At 36.5% G+C, this 22914-nt stretch overlaps 1 protein-coding gene across 6 annotated transcripts in view; it reads left to right on the top strand.

The window, feature by feature from the left end:
• KAT6B (lysine acetyltransferase 6B) overlaps positions 1-22914 on the top strand; it is a 103694-nt gene that overhangs the window by 33248 nt on the left and 47532 nt on the right. For all 6 annotated transcript variants that reach the window (XM_065843116.2, XM_071811814.1, XM_065843114.2 and 3 more), the window contains exons 3-5: positions 15821-15929; positions 22156-22271; positions 22423-22504. In XM_065843116.2, coding sequence (XP_065699188.1) covers positions 15821-15929; positions 22156-22271; positions 22423-22504 — 307 coding nt within the window. The remainder of the gene's footprint in view (positions 1-15820; positions 15930-22155; positions 22272-22422; positions 22505-22914) is intronic.

Raw genomic sequence — 22914 nt, 5'->3', positions numbered from 1 at the left:
GATACTGAATATAAGAGTAGTAAAAATATGACAGCTTTACAAATGTCCTGAATGACTGGAAACATGCCTTCCACTATCCCCCTCTGCCCTTTTTCATGGAAGAAAGCAAATGGGTCACTGTTTAAGTGTATCTATTAATACATAACTGTTTCATAGACTTACTCTCTGTTTGTTTTTTTTTCTTCTATGTGTCATAGAGCAGAGTCCCATGTTTGCATGTCTGTGTTTTGGCTTAGGTAACTGGGTAGGCTACTGTAAACCCTTGGAGGAGTGGAAGTGAACACTTCTGGAATATGTTTTATTTCTCTCCTCCCCCTTTTTAAAATTAAATTAACTCTTCTGTCTGCTTTTGTGGTCCTTATTTTATCGGTTACAGTGTCTTGGCCGTTTGGGGTTTGAATGCATTGCATTGTCAGAGGGGCCTTCAATGGGGATTAAAAATATGTTACCTGGAAAAATGGATATTTGGTTTTATTTATGTCTGGCTTTCATTGTCTATGTTTTAAACATATAATTTGAATTAATCACATTAATTTATTGGCAGGTTGGAAATGTAAATCTGAGACTGTTTTGCTGAAATGTAAAAGTGGTCTGTGCTTGATCTGAATACTGCTAGATATATCCCAAATGAGAAATGAACTTACTGTTATTAGGAGATTCCTAATCTCAGATAAGTTTTACAAAATATGTTGCATGATTTAGGTTTGTGTTTCTGAAGTTCTAGCAAACATCATTTTGTGAAATGGTCTGACATTTTAAAAAATTAACAAAGATTAGAGTGAAAAGTTGTTTTCAGTTGCCAGGTTCACTTGATTAATGTATTTTTGGCTTTAAAACTCCAGGCTTTGCTATGTTTTGAGTAATAAAATTATACAGGTGTTTTTTTGCGATATTAATACTTTCCCTTTCCTTTCCCCTCTCTTTTTCTTCCTCTTGCCATGTTTTGTCACTGTCATCTCTCTTCAAGTATAGATTTATTTCTTATAAAAATTGTTGTTTTCTTTGGCAGGAGCTGCAAGCGAGTCTGTGCAAAATTATGTAATGTCTGAAAAGCTATGTTCATGATTAATTAGGCTATCATGAAACTATTTTGATGTGTGTGTGTGGAATAACTAGATCATACTTTTTATTTATTTGGCAGTGGTAGAAGGCACTGGTCAGATCAAGTAACTTTAGAGTGCCTTCTATTAACTATTATATACATTACGTGATTACATTTGCAGCATGAAATATGTCGGGGTTTTTTTTATTGGTCAGTTAACATGACCCTTGCATTTGGGTCCAAATGAACTTTAAAGGAAACTGCTTTGGGCTGCAAGTATGTCTTATTTCCCAAATAGTAATATCTATAGTTGTTTGCTTGAAGGTGAGCACCCTTTAAATGGCATATTTGAAGAAAATTTTGCAATAAGTTAAGAATTGGGGAAATATGTTCTATCTAAGCTGTGTTGACATCAGTGGCACAGCTCTCAGATGGCAGCGGAGTCCATAACTCAACCAATATTTTAAGTCTTGGAGGACTTTCTGTACACTTTATATTTCAGGTTTTAGTTTTCATTAGGTTTCGTTTTGGTGTGTGGTGGTTTATTTCGCTTTAGTTTGTTTGTTTTAAATCTATCTGATACAGTTAAACTAGTTTCAGAGATTACAAGGTGTAGATGTTGCATCTTTGAGATGTTGACTTGGTTAGGAAGATGACTTGATAGTAATTAAGCCGTTTTGTTTATATGGTGAGCATCCAAGTAGAAAGAGAGATGAACGGGCCTTTTCTGTGCATTGGGTTATATAGAATTGTTTATAGGCTATTAATGAAGTTATCTGGTTTTTATACAACTAGTTTTTAAAACCTTTTTCTATGCTTTTAAAAATTTGGATTTGCATCACTTAATTGATATTTCAGACATGTTTGCTTTTTGCAAAACTGAGGGAGATATTGTGCTCATCCTAAATGTAATTACTCATTTAGATTAGCTTTGCTGTTAAAGAGCACCACATTTTATTTTTTTTACTTTCACTAAATGAATGGCGTTCTATAGCTGTAAATAATACTTTGATTCCAAATGTTGATAATTACTAGTATGGCTCATCTCTTTGCTTGTGTCTTGGGATTCACTGTCTCCTTGCTACATCTGACTGGTTAGGGGAGATATTTTTCTCACACTAGCCTACAGGGGAGTCTAAAATACATAGAATCTGTAGGGATCAGAATCGCAGACTTCCTTGCAAGGGATCAAGGTCAGAATTTTGTTGTATTTATCTGCTAGTGCTAAACCAGCTGAACAGTTGGTAGACAAAGTGAAAACTTGGCCTACTTGTTTGCTTATCCCTTGGCCTTACAGGTTAATCCAGTCCTAAAGACTGTTTGGTGTGTTATATAGTGGAACTCTTGTCATGCTGCTTCTGTTTCTGTTGGGATATTGCACTTTCTCCTGTACGTGAAAGAAGGGACAAGGGAAAAATCTCTACACCTAAAATTTTCTCATGACATGGATTCCTGCAGTTGTGTCATACATGACTTCTTCTGCGTGTCTTGGCCCAACCATGCTCTGCACTCATTTGGAATTGGATCGAAGACAGTGGTTTTGTGGTTGCACTGCACAAGAAAACTTGCATTGGAAGTAGTTTGAGTATTGCAGAGAAGACTTCTGTTTTAATGTGCACTGGCCTTTAACTGTGGATGATGCTGTAGGTATAGGTTATTTCATTACATGGAAGTGAACAGCAACAGCTTCCTGGCACATTAAATAATCCTGTCAGTGTTGGAGGGAGGTTGATGCTAGAAGACTTCAATTTCAAACTTCGGCATAGTCCAACAGTATCGTTAAAACTATTTGTTAAGTGATGATTTTTTTAATATATTCTTCAGTTATGCCTTTTTGTTGGCATGGAAGTTTCTTACCACCTTCTGTAAGCTGCCAGCAATAGACTTGCCTTTTTTGAGGCAGAGCATAATCCCCTTGAAGCACTGTTTAAAAATCTCTCACAAAATTACAGCAAGAAAGCTGCTGGCTGAATGAACTTACACATATATATTTTTTTTCTGTTGTATGAATTCTGATGGTAGGACTTGTATTCCCTCCCTGGGTGGTAGTATGGCAATTCAGTATTATTGGTAGGACAGACAATGGCCTCTTGGACGTAAAGATTCTGTCAAACAAAATTTGTTAAAGGATTGAGTTTTGAGGGAGATGTGAAGTGTGAAAACACTTACTACTTGGGAAAAAGAATTTGAAATAATGTAGAAGATAGATTAATAGCAGAGTTTTAGAGCCTGATCAGATTTGTTTCCAGAAAGCATGCAATACAAATTGCTGCAATATTTTTTTTCCCCAGTGTAAATGTAACAGTTGAAAGATAATCTCAAGCCTCTTTCAAGAGGCTTACATTTAACTTCATTTAATAGGCCTACTTGGAAACGTTTTTAAGAAAAGATGGTCTTTTGTGCAATATTAACTGTTTTGGTCTGAACCCTTTGAACTCTAGTTTACATAGCATATCTAGTTAACCATGCTTTATTATAATCTAATGGAGATAATTGTGCTGTATTTGTAAAATGAACTACAGTAATCTGTGTTTTCAATGAAAAAGTCACATTTTTATTTGGAGGGGTGTGATTTCCTTACAGTATAGCAATATTGGACTTTACCTATACATATAAAGAAGCAGATTAACAGAGCGATCTGTTTGATTTGTTTGAAATGCCAGCCTCTTGGGTAACTCCTTGGGGTACAGAGCTACTTTGCCTATTCACCTTTATTATCACTCAGCACTTGATCAAGTGAAAAACCGCTATTCTATTAGGTCTTGTATAAAATATGCTATATGTACTTTACAGATCTGGCAGATTTTCAATGGCATTGTGTCTTGAGCAATGGCATATAAAAGTAAACATCTGCAAGTGATTTCAGTGTCTTTGCTGTTGAATAAACTGCTTTTCTCCTCCCAAAACCAAAGTTCAGTCCCTTTTGGGGAGGGGAAAAAATGAAGCTGTTGGCATTTAATCAACTATCTGTCCAGCTTTCTCCTTGTTCATAAAGGAGACCAAGAATTACTTTATTTAAAAATAAATAAATGAAAAATAGAACAGCTCTGTAGTTCAGCTTGTACAGTAGTATCTTAGTGCTGGTGTTTTTACAAAATAAAAACCAGTGACTCAGCAACAGAAAGGTCAGTGTCCTGGCTGCTGTCACTTGTTGCCCATAGGAATATAAATGTTTAGCCATGTTAGTTCTCTGCTACTTGGGCCCTGTAAGAGAAGTGACTGTGTTGTTTACACTGACATCAGTTGTATTACATCTGCTCTTTAAGTAATGGTTCAAGCAGAAAGGGTGTTGAGTTACATGCCTGTGTTAAACTAAATCCTTTAAAAAAAGAAAAACAACAAAAACCAACACACACAAAATCACAGAACAAAACCAAAACATAATTATCTTTATTTAAAGCTTCCATTTCATAATCGCATCAATGGAAAATATCTAAAGAAATAATTCTCTTGTAATCCCATATCAGGTTCTAGAATTTGCAGCCTTAATCATTTCGTTTTGGTCCTAATATTTTTCCCTTCCCATATATAGGGCAACTGGGCAGGGTATTTCTTGGCTTTGTGCAGAAATTCAGCTGCTTTATCTTGAAGTAGAATGGGGCTGTGGTTGTGTTGTTAAAGATTGCATTTCAAACACTGGCTCAGTCTCATGAATCTCTACTTGTGTTTTTAGTACAGTACTACTCAGATCTAGATACTGCTAAGACTAAACTTGCCCCAAAGAGTAAATTAAATGAAATATGCATATGATCAATTTAATATGCAATTAAACATTTTCCCTGAGCAATTAACATCAAGACAACTAATAATTATCCTGTGCCACACTGCAAACATATTTTACACATTGATGTAGGGATGGCTTTGATAGTAAGTTATGAGTAAAAATACATATATACAAACATCTGAATAAACATAATAATATGGCAATGAACTGGAGTTTATTTAATCTGCTTAAAAGCAATACATTTCCCTAAAGAATGTAAAAATTGACATACTCATGGGATCAGTCTGTGAATTGCACCACTGTTTCCCTGCTTGTGATGATGTGTGTAACCTGCTTCATCCTAGTTGTATTGAGGTAACAGGTAGAATTTGAAGTTAGGAAATGCAATCCCAGTCAAACAACTGTGTGTACCTGTGACAAAAAACGGTGGATTCCATGCCAAAAAGTTTGGAAATGTCAGCATATGATGAAAGTAAGATACATGAAGGAAAGGTGAAAATACGAAGCAAGAAATGAGCAGGATTGTAGAAACCTAGGTATTTATCTAAGTAAGTTTAGTTCTGAATGAAGACCTAGGAGTGTAATTAAGGTAAGATTCTTGGTAGATTGATGTACTTCTGATGTGGATACTGCTTGTTTTTAACAACATGTTGTCAGACACAAGGATGGCATTGTGCTTGATGATACAGAAGATGAAGTAATGATGAGGATGATAATGATAGGTCATTGTTTTAAGGCTTAAGTACATCATTTTACTGTCACTGTGTTCGTGAGTAAGGGAAAGGTGTGATGCTTTTAAGAAGTCTGGATGGATTTAAACGAGTGAGTTTTAAGGGAGGTGTGAAGAGTGAAAACTTGTATTACTTTGGAAAAATAATTTTAACTACATAAAAGCAAAGGTGTCACTTGGAAGATGATCTCATACTTTGACTAATGATTGCTATGTAAGGAGTAATGTGACTTCAGGTATAATTTGCTTGGTTGGATCTGCAGTAGTGATTTCACTTTGATCTGTGGAAGTCAATAGACTACTTCACAGGGGGAATGAGGAAAAACAAGCCTCTTGGTACACTTAGGTATGCTGTGTGCCAGATTGAAGAGTTTAGTTTAAAAACTAACTAGCTAACTAAAAATATTTATTTTATCCAGAAACTGAAGTTCAGGATATGTAGATTTTGAACCACTTGTTGGTTTCATAGTAAGCAAGTAAGGGAAAAGGAAGGTTGACATTTGGAGTTGGAAAAAGAAAGAAGTTTTGGCGCTGTTCTGTTACTGAGCTATCCCTTCAGATTAGTCTGAAGACCTCAGTTTTTTACATCTTAGATATAAAGAAAATCGACCCGAGTTAGCCTTACATAAAAATCTTCACTTAAAAATATGTTTTGAATTAATTCCCCAAGGGTACCTTGCAGAAGGTGAAAGGGAGCAAACGCATAGTAGTTGAATGTGGAATTGTGAAGCAGTGTCTACATGCAGTACTGATGGTGGAATTGTGAAGGCTTTTCAGTCTCATCTGTTAGGTAGAGACAACTTACAAACGTGTATTCCTGAAGGTAATTTATTGCCGCAGCTATCAAGAATCTAGCTGAAAAGTACTAAACTAACTTGCCCCCTCCCCTTGATCTTTTAAATTCAAAACCACTGAAGAGGCAGTTTCAGTAAGTCTGAAGACTGCTTGGCCCCTGGTTAGATTTGCACTGTGTAGATGATGGACATCAGAATTACAGGAAGATGCAACTAGAAAACTTCATTGTATATAGGATGTATTTACAGCTTGAGCTATTTATAACATGGTTGGTAAGTGTAAGTACCCCTCGGTGGCAAGATCTGTACTTGGACTGTAATCTCACAGCAGAGAATGCAGAAGGGACTTGTGGATAGCCTTCTTCATATTAATAGCTTTTTAAATAGAACTATTATATAAGACTTGAAATAATGGAAAGGCAAATAATTTTTTTAAAATTGTTTAGTCCCAGGTGCAGGACCAAAGCAGGAAACACACATGTCAAATAACAAATTCCCCCTCATTCAGGAGGAAAGAGCCTTTTTAGTCTTGCAGTGCTACCACATGAATTGACAAAAATCACAGAAGAGCTACGGTTTAAATGAGTAAAGTGTCTAAGTTCGGTAACTTTTGAAATGATAGCAGGGTCTACACATACCAAAAGTGTTGGTTTCAGCTGTCTACAACAGTCTTGTGTGTCTATTAAACTTGGATTATGGTTTGAAAGCTTCCCCTCTGTAAGTGTAAAGGCTTTAGACTGATTCTGTTCAAAATGAAAGCTGGGCCTCCAGGGGACTGAGAGATTTATCTGTACTTTTGAGCTTCTGCTTTGCACCCTTCTCCAGATGTATCCTGTGCTTTTGGTAGTAATTTTTCAACAGAAAGTGGATTTTCAAAATTTTCTGTGGATATGAACTGCAAACAAAACATGAATGCAGTTTGGCATATGTTGAAGTTAATTGAGAAGACTGGGAAAAATGAATAAAACCCTTTCTAGAAGAGGTACCTGTGTGTGTGTATGTGTGTTTCTGTGGGGTTTTCATAGCTTTTTTGATTGGAGTTTCTTCTTCCATGCATGGTGAGCAATATTCGCTATGGAGAGCCCTAATCTTAGATTGCTTCTTGAATACAATGGAAGCAACTTTAATAAATTTAAGTTAGTTTTGTTTCTAATACCTTGTACTACTATATGAAACAACAACAATGTAACTTGAAATAGAATTATATTGTCTTTTGCAAGGAAAACAGGTGTTTGAAGCCCAAAGCTGCATTCTGTTTTCTAAGCAGTAATTGTTGCGAGATCCCCTGTTATAGGTTGTATTATTTCCCAGTTTGGAAGAGAGAGCAGGAGTGTTCCTTTCCATAACATAAAAACAGAAATGGTATTTAGAAAAATATCTAGTAGTGTATGCTGGTTTATGTGTCTTCCTCATGACAGTGCTTGTTTATGAAGATGCAGATTAGCTTTTTGTCTGTTCAGTTCCATCAGCTGTAGTGTTGCTTGTTGACTCCTGAGGTTAATATGAAGGCACACAAAGTGATGTGGGGAACTGTGTCCAAGTGGGACACATCATGTCCAGGGAGGTACATGATAAGTTTTCCTACAAGACCTAGACAAAATTCTCTGAGATATAAATTTCTAAGCATGGAAATCTGCATTGTAGTCTTTGCCATATTTTTCAGGGCAGGAAGGAAATGGCAAGATTTTTGGGTTTACACTTCTTGGCTTTAAAAAGGAAAAGTTGTTATAAGTATATTACTTGGAATTATTAGCTGAAGGACAACAAAACACCTAAGAATAACATTGCATGCTTTGCACACATCAGCTCAGGTTTGCAAGGGACCTAGTGTGCTCTGGTGAAGAGTTCTTAGGCCTGTTTGAGGAACCACAGTTCTCTTAATGGGCTGAGGTGGGAGAGTGCCCCCTTCTGCTGTTACCTGTAGAAATAAGTCAATTTGGATGCACTTCCAGGAGTTTTCGCACCTTGTGAGGAATGCAGGATGGAAGTGAGATTTCCAGTTTTCAAGAAGATGATTTAAGAGCATTATATGGACATGGTCTTTGTGTGCCCTCACAATCTTCCCCACCAGTCATCTGCTGATTGCTCTGTGTGCACGGAAAGGGGAGGTCATGTACCTGCAAGAATGTGTTTTGAACTCTGAAATCTAGTGTCACCATTGCAGTTAGATGCTTTTGGGATGTGTCAATCCAGGAGGACAAGAAGGGGTTTAAAATGCTCAGTTTTGGATAATTTGCATACCTCTGACAGTTGTGTTGTATGCCATAATTCCCATACAGACATGCTCTTTGAAAGTACACGAGTGGGATGTGAGCAGAGGATGCCACTGTGTAGTAAGGAAATCAGAGTTTTACAGGGCAGAAGAGAACACAAACCTGTATTCTAGCAGTGAAGATACTCTTTTGCTACAAGAGGAGAAGCTTCAGACTATAGTTCTTCCTCAACAAACCCCGTTCATGTAATTTATTGACTTAAAGGTGTAACAAAAGAATTTGGCAGTCAAGTGTCGTCTTTTTCTTGGAACTGTGTTGCGTTGGCTTTTGCTTTGTACTCTCTGAATGTGTAGGTGCAACATTAAGGTTTGTAACAAGTCTAAAGTTTTCATGCTTCTGCGGTGATAGCCGGTCACATGTTTTTACCATCATTTGAGTTAGTGTGTACTCATCACCATGTGATACTTGTGAGGTACTATAAAGCTAATGTGGGATCTACTGGACAGTTGTCATGAAGAAGTTTGTAAAAAATGTTAAAGTTTGGCTTAACTTAAAATGTCTAGTTCATGAAACATGATGGATTTTTTCAGTTCCAGACAGTAAACTTGATTTTTTTTTAATTTTTTTTTTTTTAGCCAACAGAATGGGTGCAGTAGCAGAATTGCAATTGAAAGTACTTTTTTGAAAAACAGTATTTAGAGATACTACTGGTGGTACTTCTTGTTCAAAGACTTCTTTTTTTTTCGAACTGTGATATGATGATTCTCCCCCACATCAAAAAAAAAAAAAAAAAAAAAAGGCACCTCATGCAGGTGCTTTGTGAAAATGTGGGAATTCTGAGAAAGGAAGCTTGCTGCTTCTGTCCTTCCTAGGGCTGTAAATAGCTGAGTAATTGAAGTAGGGTAAAGATTGGGACCAGAACAGTAGATCCCCAGTGAAGGTCATGGCAGTTGCCATTTTTATTAAAATTTGCCCCTCTGTCCTGTTAAACCTGAAATGACTTGCATGCTCTTTCTATTGGTAGGATACTAGACTGCTGGTATTTGTGTATCATGCATAAGGATGTGTCTTCCAGCAGGCTGTCAGATGATGTTGATGTGTTTATGAAAAGGCATTGGGAGACAGTTGCAAATGTGAACAGTTGAGGTTTTTTGGTTTAGTGTTCAAACTTAAATTCCTTGGGAGTGTATGTGAAACTTTTAATTTCTTTTAATGTGTATGTAACATTTAATGAGACTAACATTTAAAACCGTAATTGTGTGTACACAGCTAATGCCTAACACTTTTCAGACAATCTGTTTAAAGCCTCAGAGTGCTATAGCAATGCAAATAGTAATCTCCTTGCTTTCAGTGGGACTTATAGTTGTGGGTTACTTTGCATACTCAAAACTAAGATTTTTCAGGACTTAATGTGACTTTTTGGGGAGTGGGATGTTAGAACATGCTAAATGCCTTAAGAATTTCATGGGAATTATAATTGTAGTCAGATGAGCTTGTAAATTCTGAAAGCACAGAAACTACATTAGGAAGAAAATTGTTATGTTGTGCCAGAGTTTTGAGACAAATTCTGACATAAGGTAATAAAAGTCTGGCTGAATTTTTACCAAGTATTCATTTCATGCAGTGGCAAAGCTTGCTAGGTTCTCAGAATAGATAGCTATTATTCATGACAATAAATAAAATCATTTAATGGTTGCATAAATGACTTCTGAGTCTTTGCTTAAGTATGGAAACTGCACTGATGTACTTAAATGCTAACACTATGTTGTTATTTCTACATGAATATGGTTTTTGCATGGACCAATCTCAGGGTTTGCAGTCTATGTGAATACAGATCAGTAAGGATAGTGGGTCCCTAATGTTTCAGTTAAATTGTTGAAACGAATGTTTGGGTGGTGTGGTTTTGTGTGTGTTGTGGGTTTGTTTGTTGCGTGGTGGTGGTGGTTGTTGTTTTTGTTTGTTTTGTTCATTTTTGTTTTGTTTGTTTGTTTTTAAATGAATGACAAAACACTTAAGTCACCAGTACCAGTATTTTGCGTTATTTTCAGTCTTTATCTCTAGCACAAACTTACTAAACGTGGTTTTTCTTGTTATTTTCTGAAGCAACTGAAATGATGAAGCTGTAATAAAAATTTACTGTACACATGCTTGTATAACTTAGTGAAAAACAGTCTTTAGGATATTTGCAAACAATTATTGTCTAAAATTACTTTAAAATGATGTTATGAAATGTGCTGATTCTAAAATGGGGTTTGGGGTGTGAGGGAGGAACCTGAACTTTCCAAGGTAAGGATGCTGGGAGCCTTCAATGCTCCATTAACATCTTTAGTGGTATAATTCTGTAATTGAGTTTTTGTCAGGCTGTGGACATGGGGTTGCCATGAAAACCTCACAGTATTCCTTGGGTAGTCTGTGCCTTTCCCCCCACCGCCTTTTTTTTTTTCCTAATAGCTGCAGTAACACACATCTGGAAGCACTAATCTCTGCTCTTTAATTCCCTGTTCTTTCTGCACTGACAGGTGTTGAAGTTGGATGATATTTTAGATTCTTTATGGTGAATGATGTCACTTATGCATTTTTTCTTTTCCTTTGTTCTGTGGGTGGTTGCTTGTCCCTCCTTTTCCTACCCTGTGTCAAAGGCATACCAGAGGATGAGCTGTGATGCTGTACTTTTCCACCTCACCTCCTGGACCAACGTGCAGTCTCAGAAATCTTCCTTCTCCCATCGCTCAGGTTGAGCATATGTAGGCAAACTGAGATGAAATGGTTGGTGGGTTTGCATTGCCCTCCTGATGAAAGGCAGTTGCTTTCAAACTTGACCGTCTGGTGGTCTTTAGTCTTTCTCTCCAGATACTTAATGACAAGCACTTGAGTGTGATAGTTGTTCTGATAGTTTTGGTTGGTTTGTGGGGTCTTCTATGCAGCACAAAAAAAAAAAAAAATCAGTGTGTATGGTATACCAGATTTTTTTTTGGTAGTAACAGAGCTGCAGACCTTGCTTCTCCCTTCATCTTGTTAGTGCCCTTTTTAGAAAGATGGTGTTCATGATATCGGAGCCAAGGATTTATACAATGCCTAAAGTGGAGACACTGATTGGGGCCTGCTAAATAGGCTGTGATACTCGTAGTAAGCGAGGCTCTTGCAAATGTACCTTCATAGCTTTTCTGCTTCACACGGCTTTTGTGCTGGTGTTCTGATCAGCTGCAGTCGGTGGTTGTTTATAGGAAGAATTTTGCCCCTGCATTTTTGCCCGAAGGGAAAGGGGGATACATTTGAGACTTCCTATGGTGAATGTTAAAAATAATGCCTGGTTTAACATTTGCACTACGTGTAGCAGGATTAAATAAGTATCTCCTATCAAACTCTAATAATTTGTTCATTAGTGTAAAGTAATATAAGCTGCTTAGAACTTGTATGTATTCGAGAAATTTATATACTGAATTTTACAGCATCATCCTTTCTTTCCTACTTATTGTAGGAAACTAAGAATGTGAAATTGGGCAGATGATCACAGTGTGTGCATCACAAGGGTTTCCGAGTCAAAATTACTGATGTCAGTAAAAATATTGTGATATGGTACTTGGTTTTAATGCTATTTAGAGGATTGATGGACTGTGGTGGTTGAATGTGTGATTGATTGACAGTGGATGTATGATGCTTAAATAAGTATTGTTCATTTTCTAATTGGAAAGTAAAATAAAAAACCAAACCTGTTTACAGGTGCTGAGTTGCTGGTCTATTACTGCTTTGTGGTATACAATATATTAAAAAAAAGGCTGGGGGGGAATTTACTGCCTGACTGCTTTTTGCGAAGCTTCAGTTTCTGAATGCAACTACATGTTGGCACAATGTGTGAATTTTCTGGAAATTTGCCCCTGCTGCAATTGGAAATGCAGAAAAACACAGCAGCCTTTTAAATTTGGATGTACAATTTCTAGTGACCTAGAAAACTGAACCCTTTTGGAAGTTGTAATTTACCTTTTTCCTAAATTTAAAGGAACGAAAAATTCTTCTCAGCTTATTAGCTCTGAAGAAATAATAGTACATTAGTGGATAAGCATTATTCAGGCCTATCTTCAGTGACAGAGCAGACACCATATTTCTGAAAGTTTTTGTAACACAATTATTAATCTAGTTATTAAATATTAGATGAAAAAGTAATTTTCCTTTTAAACTGAGGTTGACTAACAGGCAAAATATTACTGATTCATCTGAAATAAAATATTGCAGTGTGGAATAACTGGCCAAACCAGTTCCTGTAAGAGATGAGTTGGAATTAACCTTCCTCATGATTAATCATTGTTTTTTAGAAGATAATGATACTTGATTGCTATATTTTAGGAGAGAAAGTAGCGATTAAGAAAAGAGATACAGGCAGGAGATGCATTTCTGTTTGGATTATATTCTGACCTAGTGGAAAAAAAGAACAGAAGCAAAAAGCCAAAACAAACACCAAACAAAAACCTCGTAGTATCATAACAAACTTCACTTAGTTTATCCTAATTGAGACAGTTGTGAGCCAGAAATAATACTACCAGTATGAATATGGTTTTGCTTTGACTGTGTAGGCTAAAGCAAATAAAACTATTTTTTGTTCACTGTGCTGACAAGAATGTGTGTACTCTTAACTTCCAGTAGCTCAGAGATCAGACTCAGTAATACAATTGTTAATGTAAATGGCTTCAAAAATACACTGGAGCCTGTAAGTTTCTTGAAAACTTATGTGTGAAGTGCTAGGATTTGCAAGCTCTCTATTATTAGGTTTGGTCTAGGAACATCAGTCTTTATATCCCTGAACTGCCAACAACCTTTGTCCTTTATTTTACCTTCAGTTAAAAAAAAAAAAAAGAAAGAAAGAAAAAGAAAGGTGGGGGTGATATGTTCTGAAATAGGGAAGTAAATGAATGTTGGCTAATGGCCATGTCTTTTCCTAGAGCAGGAAAAAAAATCTTGGAAAGATAAATGAGATTGTGGACTTGGATTTGTTTCATTACATGAATGATATGTGATGTCTTGTAAATTATTTATCAGGGCGAGCCTTTCTGAAATGGCTAAAGCACTGTTATATCAAAGGGAAGGAGAATGGTACGGTTACCAAGAGGAGATTTTTACTGGATTCCACTAAAAGAATAATCTTTCTTTTTAAATTATCTGAATTAAACTTTAAGTAGCAGTTAAGAAATGTCCACAAGATGCTGCAAGTGAACAGTTGTGTTTGGATAGCTCTGGACCATTTTTCTGCTGTGATTATTGGTGTAGTTTATGTATTTTTTTTTTTTTGTTAATAGCATTTTGCTCCAAAACCAAACTCTTTAAATGTCTAATAATGAAACAGAGCTGTTGAATTATGACATCTTACTGTCAAGAAAAGTAACCAACTCTTTTTTTTTTTTTCGTTAATTTGTATGTGTTGTTTTTAACTTGCAAGTGAAAAATTTGCAGGTAACTGATATATCCTTTCCTACCTGTAGGATTACTGTTCTCATTCAATGCCATCCTGCCAAAACAAACAAAGAATATCAATAAGTTTGGTGGGTTTTTTGTTTGTTTGGTTGGTTGGTTTTTAAGCATGACTAAATTGGAGTTTTGCCAATTTTATAATGTCGATAACTATTTTTGTCCAGGTAGCAATTTAATATTTCAGCCATCCATATAATTCATTAAAAGAGGTCTTAGTAAGGACCACAGATGATGCTCATTTCTATCAGTTGTAAGAAGATAATGTTGTGGTTCCCTTCTGTAGTTTATGGAAGAGAACTGACATCTCCATGCTTAGGAATAGTCTTTGGCTCTGGTAATCTTTTATATATATTCTTTGGGGTATACATGTTAGTATTCTGATAATTATTATAATAATTGCGAAGAGATGAGCAGTGAGCAGATCTGAGGACTAAGCTTTCAGAAAAAGTGCTGTGCCTCAGGGTATGCGTATATGGAAGTGGCTGTAGGGGACGAGGGTATCCTGCTCCTCTTGGCTGGGTAGGACAACTTTATCTTACTGGTGCCAGAATTCTTTGGAATCTGCTACTTGATTTAAGATCATCCTAAAGCTCAATAATACGAACCCTATTTCAGTATTTCTGTGTTGTGTTGAGGTATAGGGCGTATCTACACACGACTGATACCTTTTCAAGAATACGCTTAAAAATAGGCATTAGGCATTCCACACTTCTAAGAGCTGTAATGGAATACAGATTCATTGATCAAGTGAAGATAGTCTGTCAGCTCTCCAAATATTGTGGCGTAGAGTGGAAATGTACACGTTGAAGGTGGAAACAACAAGTCATTACTTTGATGTATAAAACTAACAGCATTGCTTAGCTTAATCTGGAAGCTATGAATTTGCAAAAGAAACTATTTTAATTTTTTGAGTTGCTGTGATAGTAGCTGCTAGCAGCCAGTCTGGGAAGGTACTCTAGCATTTGAGTATCCCACTCGAAGAAATAGTTGCACGTCATTTTATTTGTTATAGGTATGTTTACAAATACTTCTGTGTTGGCATTAATACATGCATGCTTTGGATGATGCAAGTAAGTCGTTTCATTAATCTCTTAAAATTTATTGCAGAAACTGTTTTAGAGTATATAATCTCTGGTAGTTTGTGACAACACAGATTAGGAAGATCAAGAAGTAAATTTGTATTAGTTCTTAAGACTTTCTCTGAAAATGTCTGTATATTGCTTCCAGGCATTGAAAAATTTGTGTGGCTTTTAAATTCTGATTGTGTGTCGTGGCTGATGGGACTCAGACTGGAATGAGTAACTGTTGATTTGTGGAATCCAGTGTTTTTACCCTGAAATGGTAGTTTCGGTGGGAGATGTGAGTTGTATTGCATGGTAAAGTAATAAAATATGTCTTAAATTTGAGGGCTTCTGTAAAAATTACTGGTTTTCTTGTGGAAAGAAACTATATTAATCTCTAATGAAGGCCAGTTTGCATCTTCATCTTTGAGCACAATTGTATTTGAAGAACAAGTGATTGTATTCTGCAGCTGAAACTGTGTGTTCAATATGGTGTCCTAAATTCTAATTTTTCCTCCTTTTTGTTAATACTGATCTTGTACTGGAGATGTTTACGTAGATTAGTACACAAGATTGCTTATTTCAGAAATGTTAAGTTGGCCCATAATACGTTAATATAATAAACTTAATTATTCCAAAATTAGTGAAATGGACACTTTATTGGAAATTAATAGAAATACAAATTGGTACAAAATGTCAGGTAAAAAATCAAAGAATAGACCACTGAGAAAGGCTTGCTTTTTTGTTATTGTTTTGTTTTGTTTTGCTAGCTAACTCTGTTTATTTTTAAATCTAGCCACGAGCTGATCCCATCCCGATATGTAGCTTTTGTTTGGGAACAAAGGAATCAAATCGTGAAAAAAAGCCAGAAGAGCTGTTGTCTTGTGCAGACTGTGGCAGCAGTGGTAAGTTGGCAGAATTTACTGATACTAGAAATGTTTAAGTCTGTTTTTAAGGTATTGAAAGTATTTTAAACTTCTGAGTGTCATCCTTGCTTTGGACGTAGATTGAGAACCGAAACAAAGCGGGGGTGGAAGAATCCCCCCCCCCCTAAAATTTTGTCATCTGGATAACTACAAATGAGAGGTGTGAATTCATCTTCATGCCAAAACTATAGATCTGCTGAGGAAATTAATAGGAAAACCACTTGTAAAATACAGGACTTCTGTTATTGTTTGGGATCCACGTTTGATCTGAAAGCTCAGTTTCGCCTTGTGGCATGAAATGATGATCAAGAATTTTGCTTGCACAGATTTACAACATTTCAGAAGCTGAGGAATAATCATAATAATAAAGACTGTGTAGCAATCTGTGCTGTTGCTTATTTTGTGTATCCAGTTCAATTTTTATAAAATGTCTTTGTTAGTCAAGTGGCAATTTGAATAATATTTCAAATAACATGCTGAAGCTGTTAGGCACCTGTTACTTGTCAGGCACAAGATAGTGACTCTACAGATGATATGTACGGTGCTCCTGTGTGTTGCAGTAGCTCTTGCAGACTCCATGTGCCTGTTTTGAATGCAAGTTTGTCCCTTAAAGTGAGCAACTAGGTTAATTTTGAAAATAAAATACTTTAGCACACTGTTCCTTTGTGCAGTGCTTGTGCATGGTTGATACCAAATGTGGTTTTGGCCTAGGTTATTCCTGATTCACAGAGGGATTTGGCTGAGAAACTTGGGCAAACCTCTTTAACGACTCTATGCCATAAAGGTTTCCCCAGTGCAGCTGTAGAGTTCAGGATATTAAAATCCTCTGATCAGTTTAGCCATTTTGAAGAAATCCCCTGTAGAAAATAGCTTTATGCTGGAAGAGGAGTTATTTGGCCAGTATAGTTTGTCAGTTGAGTGGGCTGCTTTTGTTTAGCTGTACCAGTAAAAAACTTTTGCCCCCATCAGCTTACAGCTGGATTGGGAAGTACTTTGGGTGAAGCTTTGCACTGTAGAACTTCCCATCCCAGCTGAAAGACAAAATTGCGGTGCTGTTTAAAGTCACAGGCTGTAACATGCAGCTGCTCTGTGCTACCCCTCTGTGCTGGCACCTGGTTGCATCTAAACTGGCTTGAGGAGTAAATGTAGTTGAAAGACAAGTTTGGTCTGTTCCCCAGCCGTACCAACTTCTGTGCCAGAATGAAGAAGAGAGAAGTGCTTAGGAGGGAAATGAGAAGTGACAGAGTCTGCATAAACCAGCACTGCTTTTGAGAAAGCTGCAAGTGAAAGTATTGTTTTGGTGTCTTTGAATTCAGAGTCCATGTGTGTCATCATTCTGTAAGTGTGCTGAACATAGTCAGTCTAGTGTACTGTGATAGCTACATAAGTACTTGAGTAACAACAAAACAGTGTGGATCAAAAATGTGTTTCCAGTTAATCAGGATATGCTTTTGATTGTGTGCTTCTGAATCTGTCACCCTGGACAGATTCTTTTTATTACAGCTAGTGTATGTTTTAGTGTATTTAAACAAGTAACTAAACAGTGAAGTAAAGAAATGGCTTTTTTTTGACCCCAGTATGCAAACCCAAACTCCATAGACATTAAACTGTCTTCCTTTAGTGGTCTACAGGTTTCCTGTATTTTCAGATCTGTATTCTAATATTAGGAAATTCAGCAGGATTTTGTGCTTGGTTAGATTCTAGTTGGATTTGATGATCTTAAAGGTCTTTTCCAACCACAACAATTCAGTGATTCTGTGGTACACAGAGTTTACATTAATCAGCTAAGCTTAGGTATCAGCTACTCTTTGGTTCCGTAATAATCCCCTGGTAGGTCTAACACACTTTAGAACTGGAAGTCGTGACTTTTGTGAATCCATTTGAATTAACACTGATACATTCTCTTTGCCTCATTAAGACTAAATTATCTTTAATTAGTTCCTGAGATGTATTAGATGTAAAGAATGAAATGTTGAGACTGCCAATCAGATTGCTGGATCATTAAACTTTAGCTACTGATGCCTGACTAAAATAAAAAACAATCTCAGTGCAACTTATAAATAACAAAATCTCACTCAAGTGAAGGTTTATTGTAATTGGATTTGTAATTTTGCACATTGTAGTGTATCTCAGCTGGTACTGCTGTCTAACAAACATAAAAGAAATTGCATGTTGTGCACAGCAAGCAAATTGTTGAGTTGATCAGCGATTAAATTGCAGTGCCCACTACTGGCATATCTGCTTTGTTTTTGTGTCAGTTGTTTGTGTGTCTTCAGGTAATGCTGTATTCTGAAAGCAGAAACCATCCAAATATCAGCACATTTCATTGATATTTCTCTTATTTTGTAGTATTTGGGAGGATAATTTATTTGGGCAGTGGAAATGGAATACACTGGGCATTTTCTAAAGGAGTAAGTGGAAAGATGTCGGATGTGAGAAAACAAATCCTACTATGAAAGCAAACATAACTTTTTCCCCCATCCCACTGCCTTTTGATATTGAAAAATCAATATGCTTGAGAACTGGAATCGAACTCTACTTCCATTTTCCCAATTGAGAGGTGCAGAAGCAACTAAAAAGCTGCGGCTGATGGATTTTTAAAAGGAAGTTGAAGTTTTAGAAAGGATGGGAAAAAAAGTGTACTGGGAAACTATAATAAATATTTTAAAGAGAGGAAAAAAATAGCTTAACGTAGAACACCTGTGGGTACTGTCCTTTCAAATAAATAGTATGTTAAGCTGAGAAGGCAAGAGGGTTACCCATCAAAGATGGGTAGGGGAGGCTGGAGAGCCGAACAACAAATATCAGAGTCAGGTCAAGAGGCACAGGAACAGAAAATCTTTGGAAAAGACTGTGCAAAGATTGCTTTATAAAGGGGACTTAAAGAAACTCTAAGAAGGAGGGAATATGGGAATTGTCTTGATTATTGCTGTCTGTGGGAGGATGTTGGCTAGCTGGATAAACTGAACAGCTGAGAAACCTACATGCAGAAAAGCCAACTGCATGTCTTGAGATAGGTGCACTGATCCCCTCAGCTCATAGCATAAATCACCCTAAGTAATACTGCTTTCTACCTAAAAGATTATCGAACACAAGGGGTTTTAATGTGAATTATCTTAGGTAAGTTCCCGAAACTTGTATCAAAGATAAATGGAGATATTATTATATCTCATTTAGCACTGTACTAATTTAGCACAATTGTTATCACTGATAGAATACTTGTTCTTTTAAGAGACTGCTTGTTTTGTCAAATTATTTGGAGAATAAACAAGGCCCAAATTTACAAAGAAACTAAAGTGAGCAGGTAAAATGAGTTGTGTTCAGTCACAAAGGAGTGAGATGTTCTGTTCTAATTTCCTCATCTCACCTTTTTCTGCTAAATCAACATATCACAAATCATAACCTTTTCTAACTGGGACATACAAGAATGAATTTTCAAGCCTTTGATTTTAATAGCTTTACTTTACAGCAAGCCTATATGTATTCCTGGTGGAAATTGCCAGCTTTCAAGTGTCCAAATTTGCAGTAAGCTGTTAAACTTGTGTGCTACATTAAAATATTGATGCTGTTGAGATTTACAAGAAAGTCAAGTGATTGAACTAGCAGAAATAACTGTCTGAAACACTTCACAAACTAGAGAGATTGATCAAGTGTTGAAAACCACTTGGCAGATGTGTCAGCTTCTGGACATGGAGAAGACAGTATGTTCTTGATTTCGGTTTAGATCAGTTAGAGCTGAAATACTGCAAATTTTGAAGCCAGAAGCATGCTTTCTCTCTTCAGCTCCTTCAGATTTCAAGTAACTAGCTGTAAAATCACTGAAGGTCACAGCGACTTCATTTAACTGACTACAGAAATTTGTTAAACAAAGTCCCTTTTAAAAGTGAAAATTGTATTGATTACCACTTCTTGCCTGGTAGGCATTACCCTCTACTTGTTATTGTTTTATTTGGGGTGTGTCGGTTTGTGTCCAAAATGAAGAGTGTAAGTAGTATCAGCTATTAAAGAACAATACCATATGATATTTTGAAATACAAGAACTACTGTGCTGTCTGTGCTAGTGCATACCCAGGAAAGACGGGAAATGAACATAGCAAGTGCACAGTGATTCCCACTGACGCTCTTCCATCCTCTAGTGATTTGTCCCTCAGGGACTTGGAGCTGCAGGAAGATTCTTTAATACCAGTGGTTTTTTTTCTTGACTTTTGTCTGACAGTAAAATTTAACACTTGAGGATATTAACAACTGTATTAAGCTGTATAATTGCCTGAATGAGAAATGTTGTGTTGGTAGATGACAGAGAAATAAAGTAACCCATTTACATCTAATCTATGCATAGTTACCAACCAGTGAGAATTAATGTTTCTCATGGTTACACTTCTCAGTTATTTACTTAAGGCCAAGTTATAATCAACAATTTAAACTACAACTTACTTGCTTCTTGAAGTCAATCACTTCTGTGCAGGGTAGATAACTGGAATTAAATGTACTTGGATGGAGGTAATTGGTTTATGATTACACTTTAATGTGTTAATTTAGTTGTTAAGTCATGTTTGATGAAAGAAGTCTGTGATATTGATTATTAATATTGGCTACTCTAGGCAGCTTTTTTCTTTTTTTTTTTTTTTTTTTTTAAGTGAGGGACTTGTTAAGCTTTATTGAAGGGAACAGTGTAGCATTGAACTCAGCTATCCAATTAGAGTATATTTGTCACTTTCAAGAAAAATAGTCCCTTTTAAGTTCATACGTGGTTTTAACCCCCAAAAAATGTTGATGTATCTTAAACGGCATGCTAAGAATGAAGTGGCAATGTTTTTTCAATATCTTTGGTTTTGAAACTACTCTTTGAATTTATTATTGATTGATCTTTACCAATGTATTATATTCCTGCATTTTATTTTGAGAATATGCTGTATTCATACCATTTACGTTGTCTTTTGAAGTTTAACAAAAAGTAGGTTAAGCCTTGGGTACGTACAATAAAAGGAAATAAAAGCTGAAATTTGCACTTATCGAAGTGGCTTTTGCATTCCATCACTCATCTTTTCCATTCATGCCTCAGCCTGTTAGAAGACAAAAATAGCAAATCCTCATGGATTAGCCTGTATTCTTGTTTGTGGCGGTTTAGCTCAGTCTTGAACTGAGGAACAGCGGATGGAGAAAGTCTGAATTGCCATGACTAGACCGTTGCCAGGAAGAAAGCAAATATCCCGGCCCCGATAGCGAGAAGAAAGCTTCCTTCATGTGCATTGTATCCTTGCAGCCGTATAAGTGATGCACAGCACCAAGGATTCTTACCTCTGACAATTTATGGGTTGATGTTTTTGATAATCTTTGAATATAACAATGCCAAAACCTGTTTCCCTGGGAAGGCTTATCCATCCTGTTTAGCAGTGCTTTTATCTCTTCTGTCAACAGCCTCAGAGTGTACCATTAATACAATGTGAAAAATCAATGCCAGTGTTGCCCAAGGTGTTGTAGGTGTTCAGTTGTCTGATATCTTCTATTGATTGGAAAAGCCATGTAGGCCTTCTAGCCTGCCATGGAAAGAGGATGGTTGTGCCAGGGAATAAAATACAGTTTTGTGGGAGGTTGCAGTTCAGCTACTCTTCCCCTACTGCCTACCATTTAAAATCTTCCTTTGCAGTAGGTGTTTCTTGTGCCCATTGCCTGCTTGTTGTTTTTTTTTTTTTTCCTTGTTACTGCTCTGAAGTTGTTCTTTGTATATAATTAAGTAATAAGTTGGAACAAAAAATGCATGTCATTTGACTATTAAGTTTCTCGGATATTTAATGTATTTAGAAAAATAACTAATATGGTTTTATCTAAAGATTTTCTTTGCTTCTGTTGCTCTGCTATGCAAGGGAAGTAGGGTCAAGCTTGTAAAAATACTTTTTTCAGAACCAATGGCAGTTTAATGTGCTATGAGAATAACCTAGCAAAAATAAAAATTCCATTTCAAGTGCTTGTGTAGACCATTCACAGGTGTCAATTAGAATAAAGTCAACTTTCAACCTCTCTTCATAAGTTAGTTTTATGGTAGCTATTCTTTATCTTTGTATGAAGTAAATGAGTTAAATAATCTGTTGTGAAGTTTCCAAAACAGCTGGTGTTTGCCGGGTTCTGGTGGTGCTGGCTGTGTGGCTGTGTTCTGGTGAGCGTGACAATCCAGCTCAAGCTTCTTCTTTTTTTTTTTTTTTGTAAGGACATCCATCATGTTTGAAATTCTGTCCAGAGTTAACAACAAATGTGAAGGCCTTAAGATGGCAGTGTATTGAATGCAAGACATGCAGCGCATGTAGGATCCAAGGCAAAAATGCAGTAAGTTACACTGGGTATTATCTGACTCTTCTTTGTTTACTGTAGCTCTGTGCTTAGCACATGTGCAAATACAAATCACTGATGTACAACTTCAAGCAATGCTGTATTAAGTCTTTTTTTTTCCTCTTCCCTTTCTCCCACCCCCCTTCAGGATAATATGCTTTTTTGCGACTCTTGTGATAGAGGGTTCCACATGGAATGCTGTGACCCGCCACTTTCCCGAATGCCAAAAGGTGATAATGAAAATCTTTTTGATGAAAATACTTTCATTCACAGTCTTTTCTCATATTAAGTGACAGAAAGCTCTTGAGCATGCAAATTGTTTTTACATTGGTAAACAATATGATTTCAATCATGTCAAAGCCAGTACTTTATTTTTCTTTGAGATTTTTTTCTCAGAGTTTGTAAAGATCTCTGGTCAGTTGACCAGATGCGTTCACTGTTGGCCAGTTTCTTTAAGGTGAAGTTTTACGAAGGCTGTTAAAATGTTTGGAGTATACACACTGACAAATCCTTAGAGCAGGTGTAAGAGCCTGCTTCTTCATGCCTTTCCTAAGAGTAAATTAAAAAACAGAGAACACCTGTGTCTTCAGATACTCTAGATCCTGATACATAGCACCTTTCGTTTCTGCTCTCACATCTT

This window comes from Patagioenas fasciata, chromosome 8, assembly GCF_037038585.1.
Source record: "Patagioenas fasciata isolate bPatFas1 chromosome 8, bPatFas1.hap1, whole genome shotgun sequence".
NCBI classification, from domain to species: domain Eukaryota; kingdom Metazoa; phylum Chordata; class Aves; order Columbiformes; family Columbidae; genus Patagioenas; species Patagioenas fasciata.
This window is presented reverse-complemented; position numbering and strand designations above follow the sequence as displayed.